This window comes from Ranitomeya variabilis, chromosome 2, assembly GCF_051348905.1.
Source record: "Ranitomeya variabilis isolate aRanVar5 chromosome 2, aRanVar5.hap1, whole genome shotgun sequence".
NCBI classification, from domain to species: Eukaryota; Metazoa; Chordata; class Amphibia; order Anura; family Dendrobatidae; genus Ranitomeya; species Ranitomeya variabilis.
The window spans coordinates 1,080,779,843-1,080,806,978 of NC_135233.1; the positions used below are offsets into that span (position 1 = coordinate 1,080,779,843).

General features: G+C 43.8%; 1 protein-coding gene across 1 annotated transcript in view; it reads right to left on the bottom strand.

Moving 5' to 3' along the window:
* LOC143808729 (cytochrome P450 2K4-like) overlaps positions 1–17,638 on the bottom strand; it is a 98,021-nt gene extending 80,383 nt beyond the window's left edge. Inside the window, exons 1-2 of the mRNA XM_077291671.1 lie at positions 17,456–17,638; positions 1,948–2,110 (exon numbers count right to left, since the gene is read on the bottom strand). Coding sequence (XP_077147786.1) covers positions 1,948–2,110; positions 17,456–17,629 — 337 coding nt within the window. The 5' untranslated portion in view covers positions 17,630–17,638. The remainder of the gene's footprint in view (positions 1–1,947; positions 2,111–17,455) is intronic.
* Between the last annotated feature and the right edge of the window lie 9,498 nt (positions 17,639–27,136).

Sequence of the window (27,136 nt, forward strand, 5' to 3'; positions counted from 1 at the left end):
GACCTTTGTAGCCAGGTTATTCAGACCTGCAACCAAACTCTGTGGATCCATGATTCAAACAGGTGTAACCAAAGCCATTCAGAGATTAAGAGGAGAGGAAAAAAAAAAAAGGCTGAAGACTGCAGTTTAAGCAAGAAATACAAATAAGCACTAAGGTGCACTTTCCAAACACAGAAGGAAAAAAAAACCTTTTCATATCCTTTCCTGCTTTAGTGCATAGTTTTAACACATGTTGGCCGGCCAAACTGTTATGATTTTCCCAATGGCAGGGAAATCAAAATAACAACGGACTAGCTCTCGGGTGATGGGAACTAAAGTGACCGTGACCTGAACCTGACACGACACTGGAAGTAGCCGGGGAGTGTTTCCTACGATGCCCTAGACACCACGCGCCAGCCGGAGATCTAACTACCCCTATCAGAGGAATATACAGGCCTACCTTACCTCCAGAGATGAACCCCAAAAGAAGATAGCAGCCCCCCACAGATATTGACGGTGAGTCAAGAGGAAAAGACATACGTAGGATGAACAGCAGATTTAGCACAGTGAGGTCCGCTTACTAGATAGCAGAAGTACAGGAAAGAGTCACTTCACGGTCAACTTCAAAACACTACTCAAAAACACCATCCTGAAATTACTTTAAAACTCCAGTGACAACCCATGCCACTGGAGTGGCAATTCCAGTCCACGAGAGCTTCCAGCTACAGAGAGTCACATTGCAAATAGCTGGACAAAAATAGCATTAACTAGAAACAAAATTCAACTTAGCTGAACAGGATCTTGAGGCAGGAGAATGCAACAGAATGCTACTGATACATTGTTGGCCGGCATCAGACCAGCAGCCAAGCAGCCTTAAATAGGAAACTCCCCTAATGGGTGTCAACAGGTGATCAAGGATAGAAGAAGGCAAATAAGTGGCACTACCATAAAACACCACCGGGGGAGCCCACAAACAGAATTCACAACAGAGATCCAGCTCAACGATGCAGTGAAAAATCCATAACTTTATTCACTTCCAATAGTATAGTGTAAGGATAAAACATCAGCGTGCAATAGAATAAAATCCAAGATCAACGCGTTTCCGGTGGCACAGCACCCTTAGTCATGATACCATATTTTATCCTTACACTATACTATTGGAAGTGAATAAAGTTATGGATTTTTCACTGCATCGTTGAGCTGGATCTCCTTTCTTTTCCTACTCTTACATTATCCCTTGTTCCTTTACTTATGGCTTTTTTTCCTGACATCCCCTATTTATTTTCCTTTCTTTAGCCCAATTGGGAGTTGCCCCTACATTTCGTTATCCCTTACATTTTCTCTTGTCACAAGGTTGTCACATTGTTTTAACACCTTGATCAATTTACCTGAGCTATCTGAATATATATAACCTCTGCATAATGTATGCGATTCTTTTGCGTTTTTCCTGCTGCTCCTGCATATATGTGATGGTATTTTTCAGAGATAGTGTATAATTGTATATCTTTTGCACTACACCAGATAATTGTATATAATACTGTATATAGTGTCTATATTTCTGTCTACTGGGATTTATTGATTTGACATGGAGTTCCTGATTTTGATTTATGTGTATGCTCACGTATATATGTACAGCATATTAAATTATGTATTTATTTTTTCAGTGAGGTTTTCACAAAGACTGCCCCTGGTGGAAATGTTAACCTTATTGTCCACAACTACTACAGCATATATCAGGGGCCCCCTGTGATGTTTATACGCATGAATAAGGAAATACTATTTTTTGCATAATCTTCAAACTACTTGAGTGTGGCTGATTCTCTTTTTGATTTCCAGAGGACAAGTCGTCAATGCAAAATTCTGGAAGGTCCCTTTGAGTTTTTAACAGTCATTAACTGATAATAAAGTATGATGGTAAAGTATGAAGAAGTCATAGTATAGGATACTTTTTCCTTGTTACTATCTTACCCATTCCATTATCCATTTTCTGAAATATTGGAACTTTAGGTCGTTCTTCAAAATCTTCAGCATGCGTTATCAGGGCATCTTTAACAGCATCATATCCAGCTAACACCACCATCTTCGTCGTGCCCATCTGAATACTAAACACCGGACCATAGACCTTTGAGAGCTTCAAAAAGGCAATCATAGTAAAATAAATACTAGATAACTTCATTATGTTGAATTCATGATATGAGACACAGCAGGACATGAAGACGTGACTATTATATATATTTATATGGTGGCTGCCAAACACATAGTGTATGAGAGATATGTATCACAGATGTGGATGTCCTCTGTGATGTAAACCTGGAGTAATGCTCTAGTACATAAAGTATAAAGAGGGGTTAATTGGCCATGAGAGGGTTAGTTTTAACCCCTTAATGACCAGAGATATTTTTGGTTTTTCATTTTCATTTTTTGCTATCCTTCTTCCCAGAGTCATAAGTTTTTTATTTTGGGGTGAAAATGGCCATGTGATGGCTTGTTTTTTGCGGAACGAGTTGTAATTTTGAAATACACCATTAGTTTTAGCATGTCATGTACTTGACAACAGGAATAAAATTCCAAGCGCAGTGAAATTGCAAAAACAGTGCAATCCCACTGTTTTTTTTTCACCATGTTCACTAAATGCTAAAACTAACCTGACATTATGATTCTCCAGGTGATTACAAGTTAATAAACACTAAACATGAATTATTTAAGTGGTGAAGGAAAATCCCAAGTTTATAAAAAAAAAACAATTGCCCCATTTTCCGATACCCATAGCATCTCCATTTTTCATGATCTCGGGTTGAGTAAGGGCTTATTTTTTGTGTGCCGTGCTGAGGGGCAGATACTATATTTTGATCGCCCATTATTGCATTTTAATGCAAAGTTGCGGTGACCAAAAAAACGTGATTCTGGCATTTTGCGTTTTTTTCTCATTTCGCCGTTTAGCAATAGGGTTATTTTTTTTTATATTAATAGATCGGGCGATTTTGAACTCAGCGATGCCAAATATGTGTAAGTTTGATTTTTTTATTGTTTTATTTTGAATGGGGCAAAAGGGGGATGATTTGAACTTTCATATTTTTTTTTAAAAAAATTATATTTTGTAAAACTTTTTTTTATTTTTTGCATGCTTCAATAGTCTCCCAGGGTGGTCCAGAAGCTGCACTTGTCTGATCGGCTCTGTTACATACAGGCAATGATCAGATCACCTGTATGTAGAATTGCTGACTTACTATGAGGGCCGACTACCTGTTGTCAAGTCAACCCATCGGTGACCCATGATCATGTGATGGGGGTCACCAATGGGCGTATTTCCTGAAGCGAATGCTAAATGCTGCTACCAGAGTTTGAGAGTGGCATTTAACGGGTTAATAGCCATAGGTAGATTGCGATTTCCCAGCTGACATGTGCTGGGAAAGATGTGGGCTCACCTACGGAGCCCACAACAAAGTGAGGGAGTCCGACATCCGCACACATTAACACCCGATGTTGGAAAGGGGTTAATGTCTGCAGTCTGCAGTCTGCAGTCTGCAGTCTGCAGTGTGATTTCTAGAAGTGTGTTCTAAAAGTGTGGATTACATTAGAATTAAAACCTGAAAGATGTATACAGACTGTGCCCTGCTACCTGCCACCATCGCACTCTAACAAGCATCTCTATTCTTCCAACAGGTATGTTCATCCAGCTCTCCTATGAAGTGCACATAATACATCACCCAGCTTTGCACATAGACTTTCCTCTGCTCCTAGCATTGTGATGGTATGTTCATCCAGCTCTCCTATGAAGTGCACATAATACATCACCCAGCTTTGCACATAGACTTTCCTCTGCTCCTAGCACTGTGATGGTATGCCTTTCAGCTAACCCCCAACTTACTCTGTGATATTTATGACCTTGTTTACTTAGTCTTGATTGTATGCATCTGGTCACCCTTAATTCTCTGACCAAGATGAGCAGAGACCACTCCTCTCTGCTCCACACCTGAACGCACTTAGTTTTCCATATATTGCCTAGCACAAGTCTGCATGACTTCAGTCTGCAGTGTGATTTCTAGAAGTGTGTTCTAAAAGTGTGGATTACATTAGAATTAAAACCTGAATTGGAACTGAAGGGAACTGGTCTGTCACTGCAAACAATGTTTCTGTTTGTTGTCACTTTTACCCCTATATTCTTTCACTTTCTGCTACCTCCCCCAATCCCCACACCAAGTAAGGAACTGTTCATCTCCTCTTCAATCCTCCCCATCCATCTCACCTCCTCCTCAGAACTGTTCCTTAACATACAATCCTCTGTCTCAAAGCACAGGCAGCCCCCTCACGCCCTCTCCTGCTCCCACCTGCTAACACTATCTCTGCTCTTTCTCATTGCTGGTGATATCTCTCCAAATCCTGGTCCTCCTCACCACATTCCCACAGTCATTTCTACCTCCCACCCACGCTCCATCACAAACTTCCGTAACCTCTCTAACCTTATACCCATTCACCCAGCCTCCGCTTCCCCAGTCCCACTAACAGGAGCTCTGTGGAACGCTCGCTCTGTCTGTAACAAGCTTTCCTACATCCATGATCTTTTTGTTACTACCAAACTTTCCTTCCTCGCCATCACCGAAACCTGGCTCACCCCTTCTGACACAGCCTCTCCTGCTGCACTCTCTTACGGTGGCTTCCACCTTTCTCACACACCCCGCCCCAGCAGCAAGCATGGCGGAGGAGTTGGTTTTCTCCTGTCAGATAACTGCTCCTTCACCCCAATCCCACTGCCACCCTCTGTTACCCTCCCTTCCTTTGAGGTGCACTCTGTGCGCATCTACTCCCCCTCCAACCTCCAACTGGCTGTCATTTACCGCCCCCCAGGACCAGCCACCATCTTCTTTGACCACTTCACCACCTGGCTACTTCATTTCCTTTCTGCAGACATCCCCACTATCATCATGGGCGATTTCAACATCCCCATTGACACCTCCCTCTCAGCTGCCACTAAACTTCTATCTCTCTCTTCCTCCTTCGGCCTCACTCAATGGTCTTCTGCAGCCACTCACAAAAATGGTCACACACTGGACCTCATCTTCACCCGCCTCTGCTCCCTATCTAACCTCTCTAACTCACCTCTTCCTCTCTCTGACCACAACCTTCTCACATTCTCATCTCTCTCCACTCCATGTCTAGAGTCCCCACCCCACAAACTTTCACACCCTCGCAGAAATCTTAAACATCTTGACCTACATTCATTCTCTGAATCCCTCCTCCCTCTCACAGACATAAGTTCCTTACACAATGTGGATGATGCTGTCGCTCTATATAACACCACAATCGCTGCAGCTTTGGAATCTGCTGCCCCACTTACACATACCAAAGCTCGCAAAATCAACAGACAGCCCTGGCACAGCAGCCTGACCAAAGAACTGAGGCGAGCTTCCAGGGCTGCTGAGCGCAGATGGAAAAGATCCCACTCCAACGACCACTTCATCGCATTCAAACAGTCCCTCACTACTTTCAAGGCCACACTCACCACAGCTAAACAAACCTACTTCTCATCTCTCATATCCTCCCTGTCTCACAACCCTAAACAGTTATTCAACACCTTCAATTCTCTCCTCCGTCCCCTAGCACCTCCTCCCTCCCCACTTATCTCTGCTGAAGACTTTGCCTCATTCTTGAAGCAGAAGATTGATAACATCAGAGACAGTTTTGGTCAACAAGCCCCAGAGCCCTTCCTCCCAACTTCCCTACCCTCCACCTCCAAAACCAACTTCTCCACCATTACAGAAGATCAACTCGCCACTCTACTCTCAAAATCACATCTCACCACCTGTGCACTTGACCCGCTCCCATCCCACCTCATCCCAGACCTCACCACAATCTTCATCCCAACCCTAACCCATCTCTTCAACCTATCACTAACAACTGGTGTTTTCCCCTCAAGCTTTAAACATGCCTCCATCACACCTATCCTCAAAAAGCCCTCTCTTGACCCATCCTCTGTATCTAGCTATCGCCCTATATCACTTCTCCCCTATGCCTCAAAACTACTGGAACAACACGTCTACCTTGAACTGTCCTCCCATCTCTCTTCTTGCTCCCTCTTTGACCGCTTACAATCTGGCTTCCGGTCACACCATTCCACTGAAACTGCCCTAACTAAGGTCACCAATGACCTCTTATCCGCCAAGAGCAAGCGACACTACTCTGTTCTCCTCCTCCTCGACCTGTCGGCTGCCTTTGACACAGTGGACCATTCCCTATTATTACAGACCCTCTCATCGCTTGGCATCACAGACTTGGCCCTATCCTGGATCTCATCATACCTAACAGACCGGACATTCAGCGTCTCCCACTCACACACCACCTCCTCACCTCGCCCCCTATCTGTCGGAGTTCCTCAAGGTTCAGTCCTTGGGCCCCTGCTCTTCTCCATTTACACCTTTGGCCTGGGACAGCTCATAGAATCTCATGGCTTTCAGTATCACCTCTATGCTGATGACACACAGATCTACATCTCTGGACCAGATATCACCTCCCTACTAACCAGAATCCCTCAATGTCTGTCCACTATTTCATCCTTCTTCTCTGCTAGATTTCTGAAACTTAACATGGACAAAACAGAATTCATCATCTTTCCCCCATCTCACGTGACCCCCCAACGAACCTATCCATTACAGTAAATGGCTGCCCACTCTCCCCAGTCCCACAAGCTCGCTGCCTCGGGGTTATCCTTGACGCTGATCTCTCCTTCAAACCACATATCCAAGCCCTTTCCACTTCCTGCCGACTTCAACTCAAAAATATTGCACGAATCCGTTCATTCCTCAACCAAGAATCTGCAAAAACCCTAGTCCATGCCCTCATCATCTCTCGCCTTGACTACTGCAACCTCCTGCTCTGTGGCCTCCCCTCAAACACTCTCGCACCCCTCCAATCTATTCTAAACTCTGCTGCCCGACTAATCCACCTGTCCCCCCGCTATTCTCCGGCCTCTCCCCTCTGTCAATCCCTTCACTGGCTCCCCATTGCCCAGAGACTCCAGTACAAAACCCTAACCATGACGTACAAAGCCATCCACAACCTGTCTCCTCCTTACATCTGTGACCTCATCTCCCGGTACTTTCCTACACGCAACCTCCGATCCTCACAAGATCTCCTTCTCTACTCCCCTCTTATCTCCTCTTCCCACAATCGTATACAAGATTTCTCTCGCGTATCACCCCTACTCTGGAACCCTCTACCACAACACATCAGACTCTCGTCCACCATCGAAACCTTCAAAAAGAATCTGAAGACCCACCTCTTCCGACAAGCCTACAACCTGCAGTAACCACCGATCAACCAACCGCTGCATGACCAGCTCTATCCTCGCCTACTGTATTCTCACCCATCCCTTGTAGATTGTGAGCCTTCGCGGGCAGGGTCCTCTCTCCTCCTGTACCAGTTATGACTTGTATTGTTTAAGATTATTGTACTTGTTTTTATTTTTGTTTTTATTATGTATACCCCTCCTCACTTGTAAAGCGCCATGGAATAAATGGCGCTATAACAATGAATAATAATAATAATAATAATGTGTGCAGCTGAATTTGGTTGGACAGCTTTTCACAATATTAAAACCCCTGGTGTGGTTCTCATTGTAAAATGGGGCCTGTTTGTCTCACACATGTTCAGTGTATAGAGGTGTGCGGATCTCTAGGATTATGTGCCGTTGCTAAATGACTAAGAAGCTGAACTGTTACCCAAGTGGGCAAACCCCCAATATTGTATGGAATTTTTACTATGTTTAATTTTGTACAGAACAAAGGCTGTAGTTAAGTTTTCCTGTCATGTAGTTTATGAGGAGTGAAATAAACCAGCATAACTGTTAAAGACATGGTTCCCGAGATACCTCATTCCACTCCCAACTGAGTAGTATTGGGAGGGAATAAGTATTCCTTGCTGATTTTGCCCACTGACAAAGACATGAACAGTCTATAATTTTAAGGGTAGGTTAATATTAACATTGAGAGATAGAATATCAAAAATAAAATCAAGAAAATCACACTTTATAGATTATATAAATTTATTTGCATTTTGCAATTATAAATAAGTATCTGATCCCCTAGTAACCATTAAGAGTTCTGGCTCCTACAGACCAGTTAGACTCTCCTAATCAACTTGTTACCTGCATCAAAGACAGCTGTCTTACTGTACATAGTCACCTTTATAATACACTCCTGTCCTCAGACTCAATTAATCAGTCAGACTCTAACCTCTACAATATGGGCAAGAACAAACAGCTTTAAAAGGACAAGATCAAAGACCTGCTCAAAGCTGGAGAGGGCTACAAAACCATAAGTAATACGCTGGGTGAGAAGGAGACAACTGTTGGTGCAATAGTGAGAAAATGGAAGAAATGCAAAATGACTGTCAATCAGCATCGATCTGGAGCACCATGCAAAATCTCACCTCGTGAGGTATGCTTGATCATGAGGAAGACGAGAGATCAGCCTAAAACTACACAAAGGGAGCTTGTTAATTATCTCAAGGCAGCTGGGACCACAGTCACCAAGAAAACCAATGGTAACACATTACACCGTAAATGTTTAAAATCCTGCAGTGCCCGCAAGGTCCCCCTGCTCAAGAAGGCACATGTACAGGCCCGTCTGAAGTTTACCAATGAACACATGGATGATTTTGTGAGTGATTGGGAGAAAGTGCTGAGGTCAGATGAGACAAAAATTGAGGTCTTTGGCATTAACTCAACTCGTCTTGTTTGGAGGAAGAAAAACGCTGCCTTTGATCAAAGGAACTGTCAATCATGGAGGTGGAAACATTATGTTTTGGGGTGTTTCTCTGCTAATGGCACATGACTACTTCTCTGCATCAATGGGAGAATAGATGGAGCCATGTACCATAAAATCCTGTATGACAACCTCCTTCCCTCCTCCAGGACATTAAAAAGGGTTGTGGCTTAGTCTTCCAACAAGAAAATGACCAAAAACATACAGCCAAGGCAACAAAGGAGTGGCTCAAACAGAAGCACATTAAGGTCATGGAGTGGCTTAGCCAGTCTACAGACCTTAATCCAAGCGACAGCCTCAAAATGTTACTGATTTAGAGAAGATCTGCAAAGAGGAGTGGACCAAAATTCCTTCTGACATGTGCGCAAACCTCATCATCAACTACAAAAAACATCTGACTGCTGTGCTTGCCAACAAGGGTTTTTGCCACAAGTATTAAGTCTTGTTTGCCAGAGAGATCAAATACTTATTTCTCACTGCAAAATGCAAATAAATTTATATAATTTATACAGTATAATTTTCTGGATTTTATTTTTGATATTCTATCTCTCAATGTTAAAATGAACCTACCCTTAAAATGATAGACTGTTCATGTTGTTTGTCAGTGGACAAACTTACAAATTCAGCAAGGGATCAAATACCTATTTTCCCCACTGTACATATATATATATATATATATATATATATATATATATATATATATATATATATATATATATATATATATATATATATATATATATATATATTGTAAGGCATCAGGATCTTCCCGCTGCATGGGATATATCCCAAGCCTTATCTGCCTCTGCCGTCTCCCAGTCAGAGCGTTAGTCCCAGCATCTTGCTCAGGCTCACAGTGTTCGTTTGGTTACTGCTGGCTCTCCAGCCAAATCTATAGCAACGAGTGATAGGCAGCTGAAGCCTGAAGCTCTGGAGTCTAAGTCCAGAAATCACCTTACTGAGCATGTCTGTGAGGTGGCGTCTTCTCATTTATGGATGGATGTAAGCTGCACTGGTGATGTGGCAGTTCTGAATTGGTCCACGGGCACAGTCCTGTACGTCTGATTATGAGTCTAGTGTATATAAGGCTTTCAGAGGCGCTTGCAGGTGTGATAGTATAATTTATGTGTGGCTGTTGTCAGTGGATACTCTACCACTCTGTCTGCATGTGTTGTGTGTCTGCCTAGCCTAGGGACTGTACACATTGGCAGGAAGCTAGTGTCAGTGGGGGCAATTAGCCATTGGCTTAGCATCTGGTTACTACATGTATGCGGTAAGCACAGTAGAGTTCCAGATTAAGTACAACCGTAGTCAGGGTATTATACAGAGCATCTGTTCCATTTCTGTGTGCGAGTGACACAGCTCAGTTGCAGAGCATGTCTTTGATTTCAGAGTGTGAGTGACACAGCTCAGTTGCAGAGCATCGCTTTCATTTCTGTGTGCGAGTGACACAACTCAGTTGCAGAGCATCTGTTCCATTTCTGTGTGCGAGTGACATAGCTCAGTTGCTGAGCCATCTCTTTCATTTCTGTGTATGAGTGACACAGCTCAGTTGCAGAGCATCTGTTCCATTTCTGTGTGAGAGTGACACAGCTCAGTTGCAGAGCATCTCTTTCATTTCTGTGTGCGAGTGACACAGCTCAGTTGCATAGCATCTGCTTCATTTCTGTGTGCGAGTGCAGTTCATGTGCTGCTCACACTGAGTGGCATTCAACCCAGTGTGTACAGGTAATCGCTCGCTGTGTATTCCATCATTATTTACTAGCAGCAGTGTTCCATCTCTGCAAGGTGGACCCCGGGTTGCGATTGCGGTTTTTTATTTATTTTATTTAGCACAATCCGCCAACCCTAACAGTATACTAATGCCAGGGTCTGGCTACAGATGGCGGATGAGCAGTAACTCCAGCAATTCAACAGCTGGTGAGCAAGTTGTCCTCACTTGAGCAGTCGGCTGCAGCTGTCGATTTGGCTTCTGTGGCAGATCAGGCAGCTAGCAAAGCAGCTTCTATGGTTTCTGCTGTGGTCCCTGTTCCCTCTGTGCCATGTTTTTTGCTGCCCAACAAATTTCCTGGGGAATGCAAGGCCTGTAGAGGGTTCGTGAATCAGTGCTCTATCTATTTGGAGTTACTGGCTGTGCGATTCCCAACTGAATGAACCAAGGTGGGATTTGTGATTTCCTTCTCTTCAGGCAGAGCATTGAAATGGACAGCACAGTTATGGGAAGGAGGTGACCAACTGATCCTTAATGCCTCTCATTTTTTGGGTGTCCTGAAAGCGTTCTTTTTGGGCCACAGGTAACCCATGATACCGCACTCCAACTCCTGGCATTAACTCAGGGTTCGTCCTTCGTTAGCCAATTTGCCATCTAATTCCATACTCTGGCTTCAAAGGTGGAGTGGCCTGATAAGGTTTTAATACCTGTCTTTTGGAAGGGTTCATATCAGGGATGCTTTGGCCACTAGAGAGATGCCCACCACTCTGGAGGTATTAACATCTGTGTCCTCTCACATAAATCTCCGGCATGTTGAATGGGGATTGGAGCGAGCTCAGAGTAGTTCTGGGATTCAGTTGGCTCTGAACTTTACCAAACCCATAATTGCCTCAACTCAGGCAGATGATCCTGTAGAGCCCATGGATGTCTCTTGAGCGGAATCTACCACCCACTCTGTACTATTTTTTGCCTGCAGGCAGTCTAGTTATTTTGCCAATGAATGTCCCAAGCATCAGAGACAATCACAGCATCTGGTGGCTTTAGGCAGAGGCTCACTAGTGCCAGCTGATGCGTCTTGCAAATTGGCCTTTGGGGTTTCTTTGTCATTTGGGTCGATTACTCTCAATGCTAGGGCTTGCGTGGACTCCGGAGCAGAGGGAAATTTCATGTCTGCTACCTTCTCCCAATGGCACGCATTCCCAGTAGTGATGCTTCCTAAGCCGATGTCCATCCGAGTGGCTATTGGGTCTATTTTACCCACCCCGATTTTCCATCAGACTACCTCTTACTCTCAATATGTCTCAAAGACATCAGGAGACAGTCTTGTTTCTTGTCATTCCTGAGGGTATGAATTAGATACTTCTGGGCATGCCTTGGCTGTGCAGCCATTCTCCCCAGATTGATTGGGTGACAGGGAGCATACAGGAATGTGGCAGTTTCTGTGAGACGCTGTGTCTTAAGGCCTAAGTGCCCCCAGGTGGTATTAAAAGGACAACTGAGCAGTTGCAGCAAAGGAGAGCTTTGGCCGAAGAGCAAGAGCACATCCACGCCTCCCAGCTTGTGGTGACTACCAAGCATGGCAAACGTCAACAGGGAGGGGATGTTAAGGGGGATAATGTTAGGCCTTGGGATCTTCCCGCTGCATGGGATAGATCCAAAGCCTTATCTGCCTTTGCAGTCTCCCATTCAGATTCGGCCACTGTGGGTGCTGCTGAGCATAGACGTCGGTCCCAATGTCTTGCTCAAGCTCACAGTGTTCGTTTGCTTACTGCTGGCTCTCCAGCCAAGTCTACAGCAATCAGTGATAGGCAGCTAAAGCTTGAAGCTCTGGAGTCTATGTCCAGAAGTCACCTTACTGAGCATGTCTGTAAGGTGGCATCTTCTTATTTGTAGACGGACATCAGCTGCCCTGGTGATGTGGCAGCTAAGGATTAGTCCACGGACAAGGTCCTATCCATCTGGACATGTGTCTAGTTTATAAAAGGCTCTCAGAGGCACATGCCGGTGTGCTAGTATCATTTATGCATGGCGTTTTCCAGTGGATACTCTACTACTCTGTCTGCATGTGTTTTGTGCCTGTGTTGCCTTGGGACTGTATACATAGGCAGGCAACTAGCATCAGTGGGGGCAATTAGCTGTTGGCTTAGCAACTGGTTCCTACATGTGTGCAGTTAGCACAGTAGAGTTCCAGAAAGGGCACAACTCTAGTCAGGGTATTATACAGAGCATCTGTTCCGTTTCTGTGTATGAGTGAAACAGCTCAGTTGCCGAGCATCTCTTTCGTTTCTGTGTGCAAGTGATATAGCTCAGTTGCAGAGCATCTGTTTCATTTCTGTGTGCGAGTTCAGTTCATGTGCTGTTCACATTGAGTGGTGTTCAACCCAGTGTGTATGGGTAATCATTCGCCATGTATTCGATCATTATTCACTAGCAGCAGTTTTCCATCTCTGCACGGTGGACCCCGGGTTTTGATTATGCTTTATTATTTATTTTATCTAGCGCAATCCACCAATCTTAACATTTTTTTTTTTTTTCACCCTTTTATATCTCTAAAACAAATCCAGAAAAATTTTGGCCCACTATTTTGTTAGATAACAACAGAACAAATTGCCAAAAAAAACGGATTCTGCTGCTAGGCTTCCCACAACATGATGACATTTGTCACTAAGCAGAGGTAAATTTACACTGTACAAGTATCATTCTTAAGAACACTCGTTTCACAGCTCCATTCATCTTGTGAAATGATCATTAGAGTTGCACATATGATCATCATTTTCAGCAGCACATCATCCCGTGTTAAGATCTGCACTATTACACTTCTTTCACTGCACATCTGATGCTCGGTTGGCCTGTTTGAAGAGGCTATTAAACAACAGTCAATCAGCAAACAAGTAGCTGATCAGTAGGCCTTAAAGTGTTACATGTCAAGAAGTGTAAATGGACTTTAGCTCATATGCCATGTCATAATGTGCGTCACAGACTAGAACTCAGGCAATGTCATTATGTGCATCACCCCTCAGATTATCAAGACTTTGTGAGGCCTTGTCAAAGCATCTTGAGGCTTAGTCAAGAGCAAGGTAGAGGTGAATTTTACACTTTTTTTACCCCTTTTATTACTCTCTAAGGAGTGGAGGGACCTCAGAGCATAACAAGAATCGATAAATGGAAAATTTGAATAAATATAAATAAATTTGATGCAAATTGAATTTGCTTGCTGAATTTGATTGAATCTGACAAAATCATATTTTGGCAAACTCACACATTTCTAGAATCATTCTCCAGCAGTTGTAACCTTCTTCTGCTATCTTGTTCATGTTGAAAAAATGGGAAAACCAAACTACGACCATTTACATAAGCCAAATTATTTTTTGTCTTACCTGTATTAAACATGACAAGCCTAAATGCTTTGTGCCTAAACTGTCATAATTACTAAAGCACATCATTTGGAGATTAAACTATAGTTTCAATTATGACCTTTAGCTTATTTATTTTTATGAGAAATGTGTAAAACTGAACTTTACCTGTAGTGCAACTTCGGGACAATTGAACATTTGTAAATAGGTTTCCTCTACTTAATTCAGTTGATCACTTAGGAGGTAGCACAGATGAACAGTCTACAATGTCATGTAAAAGTTTGGGCACCCCTGGTCAAAGCTACAATTATTTTGAACAGTTAAGCAAACTGAAGATGAAATGATCTCTAAAAGCACTAAAGTAAAGATGACACATTTCCTTTGTATTTTAGGTTATGCATATATACTGTATACATATAGCAAAGTGTTTTCAAGTTGCCTTTCCTTAGTTTGAAATGGAATTAAGAAATAGAAATTAAGATGAACAGTGGAGGTCCAGATAAGGTCTGGAAGACCAAGCAAAATATCAGTGAGAGATGCTTGTAAGATTCCTAGAGAGAAAAATTAGAACCCTCACTTGACTGCAAAAGACTTAGCAGAAAGGAAAGATTTAGCAGACTCTGGAGTTGTGGTACATTGTTCTAATGTTCAGAGATGCTTGTACAAATACAATACTTCATGGAAGAGTCATCAGAAGAAAACCTCTCTTGCATCCTCACTAGTGTTGAGCATTCCGATACTGCAAGTATCGGGTATCGGCCGATATTTGCTGTATCGGAATTTCCGATACCGAGATCCGATACTTTTGTGGTATCGGGTATCGGGTATTGCAACAACATTAATGTAATAATGTGTAAAAGAGAGAATTAAAATAAAAAATATTGCTATACTCACCTCTCCGACGCAGCCTGGACCTCAGCGAGGGAACCGGCAGCGTTGTTTGTTTAAATTTCGCGCTTTTACTTGGTTACGTGAAGTCCCGGCTTGTGATTGGTCAGGGCGGCCATGTTGCCGGGACGCGGACCAATCACAGCAAGCCGTGACGAAATTACGTCACGGCTTGCTGTGATTGGTCCGCGTCCCGGCAACATGGCCGCCATTAACCAATCACAAGCCGTGACGTCACGGGAGGCTGGACATGCACGTATTTTAAAAAGCGCGCGTGTCCAGCCTCCAGTGACGTCCCGGCTTATGATTGGTCACGGCGCCATGTTGCCGGGACGCGGACCAATCACAGCAAGCCGTGACGTAATTTCGTCACGGCTTGCTGTGATTGGTCCGCGTCCCGGCAACATGGCCGCCCTGACCAATCACAAGCCGGGACTTCACGTAACCAAGTAAAAGCGCGAATTTTAAACAAACAACGCTGCCGGTTCCCTCGCTGAGGTGCAGGCTGCGTCGGACAGGTGAGTATAGCAATATTTTTTATTTTAATTCTTTATTTTACACATTTATATGGATCCCAGGGTCTGAAGGAGAGTTTCCTCTCCTTCAGACCCTGGGAACCATCAGGAATACCGTCCGATACTTGAGTCCCATTGACTTGTATTGGTATCGGGTATCGGTATCGGATTGGATCCGATACTTTGCCGGTATCGGCCGATACTTTCCGATACCGATACTTTCAAGTATCGGACGGTATCGCTCAACACTAATCCTCACCCTAAAATCCATAATGAAAAAAACATCTAAACAAGCCTGATGCATTTTGGAAACAAGCCCTGTATACCTGTATACCGATCAGGTTAAAATAGAACGCTTTTTGCCACAATGATCAAAGGTATGTGTGAAGAAAAAAGAAAACAATATAGAAGAGTGTGGTTAAATTCTGCATTGCTGAATCATCGTAGTCCAAAGGTATTATTAAAAGTGTTTTTTATTCAACACATTTCTGAGTTTCAAAGAACTCCTTCATCTGGTACTCAGAAACTAGTTGAATAAAAACCACTTTTAATAATACCTTTGGACTACAATGATTGAGCAGCGCAGAATTTGACCACGTTCTCCTATATTGTATTCTCAATGGCCGGTCCTTCATGGATCTGCGGCAGTGAATCTTTCCAATGCTTGTCTTAAGCTACATCTGGTGAGGGCTATTACCATGGATTGACTACTTAATCTCGGATAAAACCTTATTGCGCTATTTCTCTCCAACAGTTTTTATTGAAGAAAAAAGGGCACAGAATATTAGGAAAAGGACATCTCACCAACCATTAAGCATTGGGTTTTCATGTTTTGGAGTTGTGTTGCAGCTAGTGTTGAGCATTCCGATACCGCAAGTATTGGGTATCGGCCGATACTTGCGGTATCGGAATTCCAATACCGAGTTCCGATATTTTTGTGATATCGAAAATCGGAATCGGAAGTTCCCAGTGTATGGTTCCCAGGGTCTGGAGGAAAGGAGACTCTCCTTCAGGCCCTGGGATCCATATTCATGTAAAAAATAAAGAATTAAAATAAAAATTATGGATATACTCACCCGTCTGGCGGCCCCTGGACCTTACCGATGTAACCGGCAGCCTCCATTCCTAAGAATGAGGAGTTTAGGACCTGCGATGACGTCGCGGCTTGTGATTGGTCGCGTGAGCGGTCACATGAGCGGTCACGCGACCAATCACAAGCCGCGACGTCATCAAAGATCCTAAACTCCTCATTCTTAGGAACAGAGGCTGCCTGTTACATCGGTAAGGTCCAGGGGCCGCCGGACGGGTGAGTATATCCATATTTTTTATTTTAATTCTTTATTTTTTACATGAATATGGATCCCAGGGCCTGAAGGAGAGTTTCCTCTCCTTCAGACCCTGGGAACCATCCAGGATAGCTTCCGATACTTGTGTCCCATTGACTTGTATTGGTATCGGGTATCGGTATCGGCGATATCCGATATTTTTCGGGTATCGGCCGATACTATCGGATACCGATACTTTCAAGTATCGGAAGGTATCACTCAACACTAGTTGCAGCTAATGGCACAAGGAAATTTTCATGAGTAGAAGAAAGACTGGATTTAATGACATTTCAACAAATTATTGATGCAAACATAACATTATCTATAAAGAAAATCTGAAGGTTAAAAGATGAAATCCACAACAGATTACCACAAAAGGTGCAAGCTGAAGGTTTTACAATGGCCCTCGCAGTCAACTGATCTTACCATAAATAAAAGTCTGTGGCTATACCTCAAAATAGCAGTGCATGCAAGACGACCCAGGAATCTCACAGAACTGGAAGAAATTTAAAAGGAAGATTGGATGAAAATCCCTCAAAAAAAGAAGTGAAAGACTCCTAGCTGGCTACAGATAGGATTTACAAGCTGTGGTGCTATCAAAAGGTGGTGCTACAAGATACTAACCATGTAGGGTGCCCAAACTTTTGCATTGGCCAATTTTCCATTTTGTACTTTAAAAAATGTAAAAGATGAAAAAAATATATATTTTTTTTGTCTAACATACAAAGGAAATGTGTCACCTTTAACTTTAGTCCTTTTAGAGATCATTTCATGTTCTGCTTGCTTAACTGTGCACAACAGTAGTTTTGACCAGGGGTGCCCCCAACCTTTACTTTCCACTTTAATATTGGCGAGCACTTCCAACAAATCCCCTAGTTACCTTGTTAGTTGTATAAAAAGTCATATAAAAGAGATTGTCACTTACCTTTAATATAGTTTGATGAAGCCCCTTTAAGAACACAATATGCAGATTTCCAATCAGTGGCAGTTTTCTGGGTCCCGGAGGAAATGTTTTGTTCTTGTTATTCATCCAGTTGTATAAATAATGTATAATATAGAGAGTGAATAATGTTATTAACACAATAGCTATGACCTCCATTTGTAACTCTATCTGGATGAATTTACTCGGGATTTGAGATTGAAAAGGATTATAAATTAAGGACTATAAATAATTAAAAGAGGTCAAAGTTTGAGCCATTAGTAAACATTTTGAAATCTGTTTTGAGATAGAAAGAGAGCAAACACTGATGCCAAAGGTTGAGTTCAACTAGAACTACCATAGCGGGGTGGTAATGGAATTGTATAAGACTACACAAGGCTGCTTTCTTACACAAAAATATGCCACCCATGCCCACAGGTTGTGGTTAGTATTACAGATTAACCAAACTAAAATTGTTATAAACGTGATATTCAAATTTAAAATTATACTGCTATACACTGCCAAAATAGTGAAGGATTTTAAGGGGTTATCCAACATGAAACAAAAAAATGACAGATGCAAGTGACTAGTAAAAAATGCATAATTGTGTAGACTTATGTTCTCTAACTCACATAGCTTCCGCAAAAAAAATATTTTTTTTCTCCATGCACATAACCAGGGCTGCCACTAGGAATTTCGTGTCCCCATACTGGTAAAATATTCGGAGCCCCCTTGAGACTCTACTCAGACTGCACCCCAGCCTCCACCCCTCGAACTGTCCACAGTCCCACCGCTATGTCTTGGAAAAACTCCACTTCTCACAAATCACCATGACCAGACATCAAAGTACCAATACATTGTGACCAATAATTCTGCATACAAGGAACAAATACCACCACACCATGTCCAGACCACATATTACCACAACATAGTGACTGAATAATATCACATACAAGGGACAAATACCACCACACCATATCCAGACCCCATATTACCGCCACACCATGACAAGACCACATATTACCCCCACATAGTGAAAATAAAAGCACATACAAGGATCAAAGGCTACGTTCACATTAGCGTTGTGCGACGCAGCGTCGGGTGCCGCTGCGTCGCCGCATGCGTCATGCACCCCTATATTTAACATGGGGGCGCATGGACATGCGTTGCATTTTCGTTTTGTGACGCATGCGTCGCTGCGGCGCACGCGTCAGGGCGCACAGGACGCAGCAAGTTGCATTTTTTGTGTGTCCAAAATCAAGCAAAAAAAGGTCGCATGCGTCACAAAACGCTGCGTTGTGCATGCGTTCACATTTGCGTTGTGCGTTGCGTCGCCGACGCTGCAGCGCACAACGCAAATGTGAACATAGCCTAATACCGCCACACCATGGCAGAAAACATATTACCACCTCATAGTGACTGAATACTACAATACTGATCATTAATAAAAAAACACAATATTTTCACCATAAATGCCATTATCTACAGGAGATCTGTAGTTAGTATGCAGTGTCTGTGTACAGGTAATACAGTGATCACTGGTGACATTATACACAGAAGCTCTGTATATAGTATCAGTGTAAAGGTAATACATTGTTCACTGGTGACATTGTACACAGGACCTCTGCATATAGTATACAGTGTTTTGTGTCAGTGTATAGGTAACACACTGACTCACAAGTGATGTCTCTAGGTGTTCTTCATCTTCGCTGTTCATCTTCATTCAGCACAGACCGCCATCACTTCTTCCGGCCAGGGCTTGTCTCTGCAGCAAATAACAGTTATCTAGAGCTCCACTTGCAGAACACATTACTTAATTTTTTCCCAACTTCTACACTACACCAGATGAAGAAAAAAAGCGACATAGTGTCGCTCTGCACAGTAACAGGACCGCCCCCCATTTAAAACAGCATCCTCAAAAAATAAAATAAATACATCACTGCAGTAATAATATCCCTTAATTAGCCCCTATGGTAATAATATACCCTGTCCTGGCCCAGTGCATCTCATTCCTGGCTCCAGCCATATGTTCTTTCATCCTGCCCTCATGAGTATAAATTCTGCCCCATATGATCTCCACATCCTGCCCCATCTGTCTCCATCCCGCCGCATCTGTCCCATGATCCTGCCCCATCTGTGCCATGATCCTGCCCCATCTGTCACATGATCCTGCCCCATGATCCTGCCCCATCTGTCTCCGTCGTATCCATCCTGCCCCATGATATTGCATTATGTGTCTCCATCCTGCACCATCATCCTGCCCCATCAGTCTCCATCCTGCCCCATGATCCTACCCCATCTGTCTCCATCCTGCCCCATGACCCTGCCCCATTTGTCTCCATCCTGCCCTATGACCCTGCCTAATCTGTCTCCTGTTATGATCCGGTGACCTTGGAGCTGCATGAGACTTTCTCAGGAGTAGGTGGAACCTGTACTGACCGCAATCCCTAAACTGACACCGCAACTAGAAGTAGCCGTGGGGTGTACCTAACAAATCCTAGACACCTCGACACAGCCGGAGGACTAAATACCCCTATAGATGGAAAGGGGAATCCTATCTTGCCTCAGAGCAGACCCCAAAAGGATAGGCAGCCCCCCACGAATATTGACTGTGAGTATTAGAGGAAAGACACACGCAGGCAGAAAACAGGATTTAGCAAAAGAGGCCACTCTAGCTAAATAGGAATGGATAGGACAGAATGCTAAGCGGTCAGTATTAAAACCCTAAAAATATCCACAGCAGAAAATACAAAAATTCCACCATCTAACTAAAGACATGGAAAGTATATCTGCATCTCCTGAGAATCCAACTTGACTGAAAAACTCCTGACACAGTCTAAGCTGGACAAGAAAAAACAATGAATAGCACTGATCTGTAAAGCACACTGCATGTGTGCTGCAGAAACAAAAACCAGACACTTATCTTTGTAGATTTGGCAGCAGGGCAGGAGGAACAGACAGAGATCCAAACCCTCTAAGAACAATGGACAACTGGCAAGGACTAATGAATCCTGCAACCTTAAATACCCCAATCAGAACTGCAATCAGCAGGGACACCTGCCCAGGATTGCAACCCAGGGATAACTGCATTACCACCAACAACCACCAGAGGGAACCCAAGAGCAGAATTCACAACAGTACCCCCCCTTGAGGAGGGGTCACCGAACCCTCACCAGAGCCCCAGGCCGATCAGGACGAGCCAGATGAAAGGCACAAACCAAATCAGCAGCATGGACATCAGAGGCAAAGACCCAAGAATTATCCTCCTGGCCATAACCCTTCCATTTGACAAGGTACTGAAGCCTCCGACTCGAAAAGCGAGAATCCAAAATCTTCTCAACCACATACTCCAACTCCCCATCAACCAACACAGGGGCCGGAGGATCAACAGAGGGAACAACGGGCACCACATATTTCCGCAATAAAGATCTATGGAAGACATTATGGATAGCAAAAGAGGCCGGAAGGGCCAATCGTAAAGACACCGGATTAATAATCTCAGAAATCCTATTAGGACCAATAAACCGAGGCTTAAACTTAGGGGAGGAAACCTTCATAGCAACATGACGGGAAGACAACCAGACCAGATCCCCAACCCGAAGCCGGGAACCAACACACTGACGATGGTTAGCAAAACGTTGAGCCTCCTCCTGAGACAACACCAAATTGTCCACCACATGAGCCCAAATCTGCTGCAACCTGTCAACCACAGAAACCACACCAGGACAGTCAGAAGGCTCAACCTGCCCTGAAGAAAAACGAGGATGAAAACCAAGATGACAAAAGAAGGGCGAAACCAAAGTAGCCGAACTAGCCCGATTATTAAGGGCAAACTCGGCCAATGGCAAGAAAGCCACCCAATCATCCTGATCAGCAGACACAAAGCATCTCAAATAAGTCTCCAAGGTCTGATTAGTTTGCTCGGTTTGGCCATTTGTCTGAGGATGAAATGCGGAAGAAAGACAAATCAATGCCCAGCTTAGCACAAAAGGCCCGCCAAAACCTAGAAACAAACTGGGAACCTCTGTCGGACACAATATTCTCCGGAATACCATGCAAATGAAATACATGCTGAAAAAACAATGGAACCAAATCTGAAGAGGAAGGCAATTTAGGCAAAGGCACCAAATGAACCATCTTAGAGAACCGGTCACAAACCACCCAGATAACCAACATCCTCTGGGAAACCGGAAGATCAGAAATAAAATCCATAGAAATATGTGTCCAGGGCCTCTCAGGGACCGGCAATGGTAAAAGCAACCCACTAGCACGGGAACAACAAGGCTTGGCCCGCGCACAAGTCTCACAGGACTGCACAAAAGAAAGCACATCACGTGACAAAGAAGGCCACCAAAAAGACCTACCCACCAAATCTCTGGTACCAAAAATACCAGGATGGCCAGCCAACACAGAACAGTGAACCTCAGAAATCACTCTACTAGTCCATCTGTCAGGAACAAACAGTTTCCCCACTGGACAGCGGTCAGGTTTGTCAGCCTGAAATTTCTGAAGAGCCCGTCGTAAATCAGGGGAAATGGCAGAAAGGACCATCCCTTCTTTCAGAATGCCGACCGGTTCAAGGACCTCAGGAGAATCAGGCAAAAAACTCCTAGAGAGGGCATCAGCCTTAATATTCTTAGAACCCAGAAGATACGAGACCACAAAATCAAAATGAGAAAAAATCAAGGACCATCGAGCCTGTCTAGGATTCAGCCGTCTGGCAGACTCGAGGTAAATCAGATTCTTATGATCGGTCAAGACCACAATACGGTGCTTAGCTCCCTCAAGCCAATGTCGCCACTCCTCAAATGCCCACTTCATAGCCAACAATTCCCGATTTCCGACATCATAATTGCGTTCAGCAGGCGAAAACTTACGGGAAAAGAAGGCACACGGTTTCATCAAGGAACCAGCCGGATCCCTCTGGGACAAAACGGCCCCTGCGCCAATCTCAGAAGTGTCAACCTCAACCTGAAACGGAAGAGAAACATCCGGTTGACGCAACACCGGGGCAGAAGTAAATCGGCGTTTAAGCTCCTGAAAGGCAGAGACAGCCGCAGAGGACCAATTCGCCTCATCAGCGCCTTTCTTCGTCAAATCGGTCAAGGGTTTAACCACGCTGGAGAAGTTAGCAATGAAACGGCGATAAAAATTAGCAAAGCCCAAAAATTTCTAAAGGCTCTTCACGGATGTGGGTTGAATCCAATCATGAATAGCCTGAACCTTAACCGGATCCATCTCTATAGATGAGGGAGAAAAAATGAAGCCCAAAAAAGAAACCTTCTGCACTCCAAAGAGACACTTAGACCCCTTCACAAACAAAGCATTATCACGAAGGATCTGAAATACCATCCTGTCCTGCTTCACATGAGACTCCCAATCATCGGAAAAAATCAAAATGTCATCCAAATATATAATCAAGAATTTATCAAGATTAGTCCGGAAGATATCATGCATGAATGACTGAAAAACAGATGGAGCATTAGAGAGCCCGAATGGCATCACAAGGTATTCAAAATGGCCTTCGGGCGTATTAAACGCAGTTTTCCATTCATCACCCTGCTTAATACGAACAAGATTATATGCCCCCCGAAGGTCAATCTTAGTAAACCAACTAGCCCCCTTAATCCTAGCAAACAAATTGGAAAGCAGAGGTAAAGGGTATTGAAACTTGACCGTGATCTTATTCAAGAGGCGATAATCAATACAGGGTCTCAAGGAGCCATCCTTCTTAGCAACAAAAAAAAATCCCGCTCCCAACAGTGAAGAAGATGTCTGAATATGCTCTTTCTCCAAAGACTCCTTAACATAACTCCGCATAGCGGTATGTTCAGGCACAGACAAGTTGAAAAATCGGCCCTTAGGAAACTTACAGCATGGAATCAAGTCAATAGCACAATCACAGTCCCTATGCGGTGGAAGGGAACTGGACTTGGGCTCATCGAATACATCCTGAAAATCAGACAAAAACTCTGGAATTTCAGAAGAGTTAGAAGAAGAGATTGACATCAAAGGAACGTTATTATGAACCCCCTGACAACCCCAACTAGTCACAGACATAGACTTCCAATCCAACACAGGATTATGTACCTGCAACCACGGAAAACCCAGCACGATATCATCATGCAAATTATGCAACACCAGAAATCGACACTCTTCCTGATGGGCTGGCGCCATGCACATGGTCACCTGTGTCCAAAACTGGGGCTTATTTTTAGCCAAAGGTGTAGCATCAATGCCCCTTAAAGGAATAGGGTTCAGCAAAGACTGCAAGGGAAAACCACAACGCCAGGCAAACTCAAAGTCCATTAAGTTCAAGGCGGCACCTGAATCCACAAACGCCATGACAGAAAATGATGGCAATGAGCAGATCAAGGACACAGATAACAGAAATTTAGGTTGTACAGTACTGATGGTAAATGAACTAGCAATCCTCTTTGTACGCTTAAGGCAGACTGAAATTACATGAGAAGCATTGCCACAATAAAAACACAACCTATTCTGACGTCTGAATCCTTGTTGTTCCGTTCTAGACAGAATCCTATCACACTACATTGACTCAGGCATCTGCTCTGAGGACAACACCACAGCGCGCACAGTTCTGCGCTCCCGCAAACGCCGATCAATCTGAATGGCCAGAGACATAGAATCACTCGGACCGAAAGGCGTGGGAAACCCCACCATAACATCTTTAACGGATTCAGAAAGACCCTTTCTGAAAATTGCCGCCAAAGCATCATCATTCCATTTAGTCAACACAGACCTTTTCTAAATTTCTGACAATACAATTCTGCCGCTTCCTGACCCTGAGACAGGGCCAACAAGGTATTCTCCGCTTGATCCACAGAGTTTGGTTCATCATATAATAATCCTAAAGCATGAAAAAAGGCATCTACATTAAGCAAGGCCGGATTCCCAGATTCCAGGGAAAATGCCCAATCCCGAGGATCGCCACGCAGCAGGGAGATGACAATTTTAACCTGCTGAATGGAATCACCAGAGGATCGAGTTCTCAGAGCAAAAAACAGTTTACAGTTGTTTTTAAAACTCAAAAATTTGGACCTGTCACCAAAAAAAAAATCAGGAATAGGAATCTTAGGCTCTAAAACCGGAGTCTGAACAATATAATCAGAAATAGCCTGTACCCTAGCAGCAAGCTGGTCTACACGAGAAGCTAATCCCTGAATATCCATGCTAGCACCAGACTACTCAGCCACCCAGAGAAAAAGAGGATAGAAAAGACAAAGCAGGCTACAGAAAAAAAAATGGCTCAACACCTTTCTTCCCTTCTTCTGAGATGCATTTAACTCATTGTTGGCCAGTTGTACTGTTATGATCCGGTGACCTTGGAGCTGCATGAGACTTTCTCAGGAGTAGGTGGAACCTGTACTGACCGCAATCCCTAAACTGACACCGCAACTAGAAGTAGCCGTGGGGTGTACCTAACAAATCCTAGACACCTCGACACAGCTGTCGAGTACTTTTCTTCTATGAATATATGTTTTTCTGTCTTAATATTGATTTAGCTAGGTGGTATCACGTGGTTATATTTATTGCATATGTTTGTTAAATTTGCATGTGCGGGGATTTTTTGGCTGTTATTTGCTTTTGGGTGTTGCCCATATATATGTATGCTATGTTATGTGCCCTGGTGGGTTCATAATTATTTTTGAGCTTCATTTAGCTTATTCCATGTATTTACCTTTTTCTTTTTACTTTTATTTCACTTTTTTCTTTTCATTTATTTGATACATATTTTCTTATTCTTTGTGGACCCACTCACTGTTGCGGCGCCGCCTGCACGCATGCGCGCTCGGTGCCGTCACTCCCTGCGAGATTCGGCGTCTCTATGTTTGAGTGGTCGCCATGGTTATGACGACGCTCATACATGACGCCGCTGTCGTGTTGAGTTCCGGTTTCCGGGTTGGCGCCTGCGTCACATCCGGCTAGCGCCGCGGCGGTGATTGGCTTTCCACTATTTAAACCCCGTCTGTCCCAAGCATCAGACACGCCCCCTGACGAAGGAGCTTGCGGGCTCCGAAACGCGCGTCGGGTGACCAGCGGACCGGACCCAGGGACACCGGAGCATTCTTTTCTCTACCCCCCTTCTGTGAGAGGTAATATACTATACAGGCTGAGTGGCCGGCCAACTGTGGAGCCACATGGAGACTCTCTATCAGTGGTGCTGATTTGATTAGCGGGGTTTTTGGTAAGCAGGATGTATGATGGAATTTTAATTCTATTTCTCATGTGACTTTTCCCAAGGGCGTGGAAATATGGATGGGCCTCAGATACTTAGTATATATATACCCTGTGTGGTGGATTATAATTGGTAATATTTTTAGTGCCCATACCCTGGGATTAGGGTGTAACATTACTATATGCCCTACACCTGCAGGATTATTTATACTCCGATTATTTATACTCCGATGTCCTCTCCTCTATACTGTTATCCTTTATTATTAGGAGTCTGTGGTCTGTTTGTCCGTTGACACACTTATATCTCGGTGCAGTGTCTGGCACCATAATCCCATTTTGTACTCTTCATGTCCTGTTTCTCTTGATGTGTAATATTTTTTATATACTTAATAAAATTGTTTATTAAATTGAGTTTCCAGTTTTTGGTCGTTTATGTGGTCTCCACACCTCTTTCATGTGCTGTTGTACGGCTTGGTTAATAAGTAAATTCCTATAGAAAGCAACTGAGTAATACAGATCTTAATTTAGCTATGTTGCTTTGTAATACTCTCTTTTTTGCATTTCTCAGGAGTAGGTGGAACCTGTACTGACCGCAATCCCTAAACTGACACCGCAACTAGAAGTAGCCGTGGGGTGTACCTAACAAATCCTAGACACCTCGACACAGCTGGAGGACTAAATACCCCTATAGATGGAAAGGGGAATCCTATCTTGCCTCAGAGCAGACCCCAAAAGGATAGGCAGCCCCCCACGAATATTGACTGTGAGTATTAGAGGAAAGACACACGCAGGCAGAAAACAGGATTTAGCAAAAGAGGCCACTCTAGCTAAATAGGAACGGATAGGACAGAATGCTAAGCGGTCAGTATTAAAACCCTAAAAATATCCACAGCAGAAAATACAAAAATTCCACCATCTAACTAAAGACATGGAAAGTATATCTGCATCTCCTGAGAATCCAACTTGACTGAAAAACTCCTGACACAGTCTAAGCTGGACAAGAAAAAACAATGAATAGCACTGATCTGTAAAGCACACAGCATGTGTGCTGCAGAAACAAAAACCAGACACTTATCTTTGTAGATTTGGCGGCAGGGCAGGAGGAACAGACAGAGATCCAAACCCTCCAAGAACAATGGACAACTGGCAAGGACTAATGAATCCTGCAACCTTAAATACCCCAATCAGAACTGCAATCAGCAGGGACACCTGCCCAGGATTGCAACCCAGGGATAACTGCATTACCACCAACAACCACCGGAGGGAACCCAAGAGCAGAATTCACAACAGTCTCCATCCTGCCCTATATTACTGCCCCATTTGTCTCCATCCTGCCCTGTGTCTCTATCCTGCCCCATGTCTCCATTCTGTCTCATGTCTCTATCCTGCCCCCATGTCTCTATCCTGCCCCTGTGTCTCCATTCTGCCCCATGTCTCCTTTCTGCAGCATGTTTACATCCTGCAGCATGTGTTTCCATTCTGCCCCAT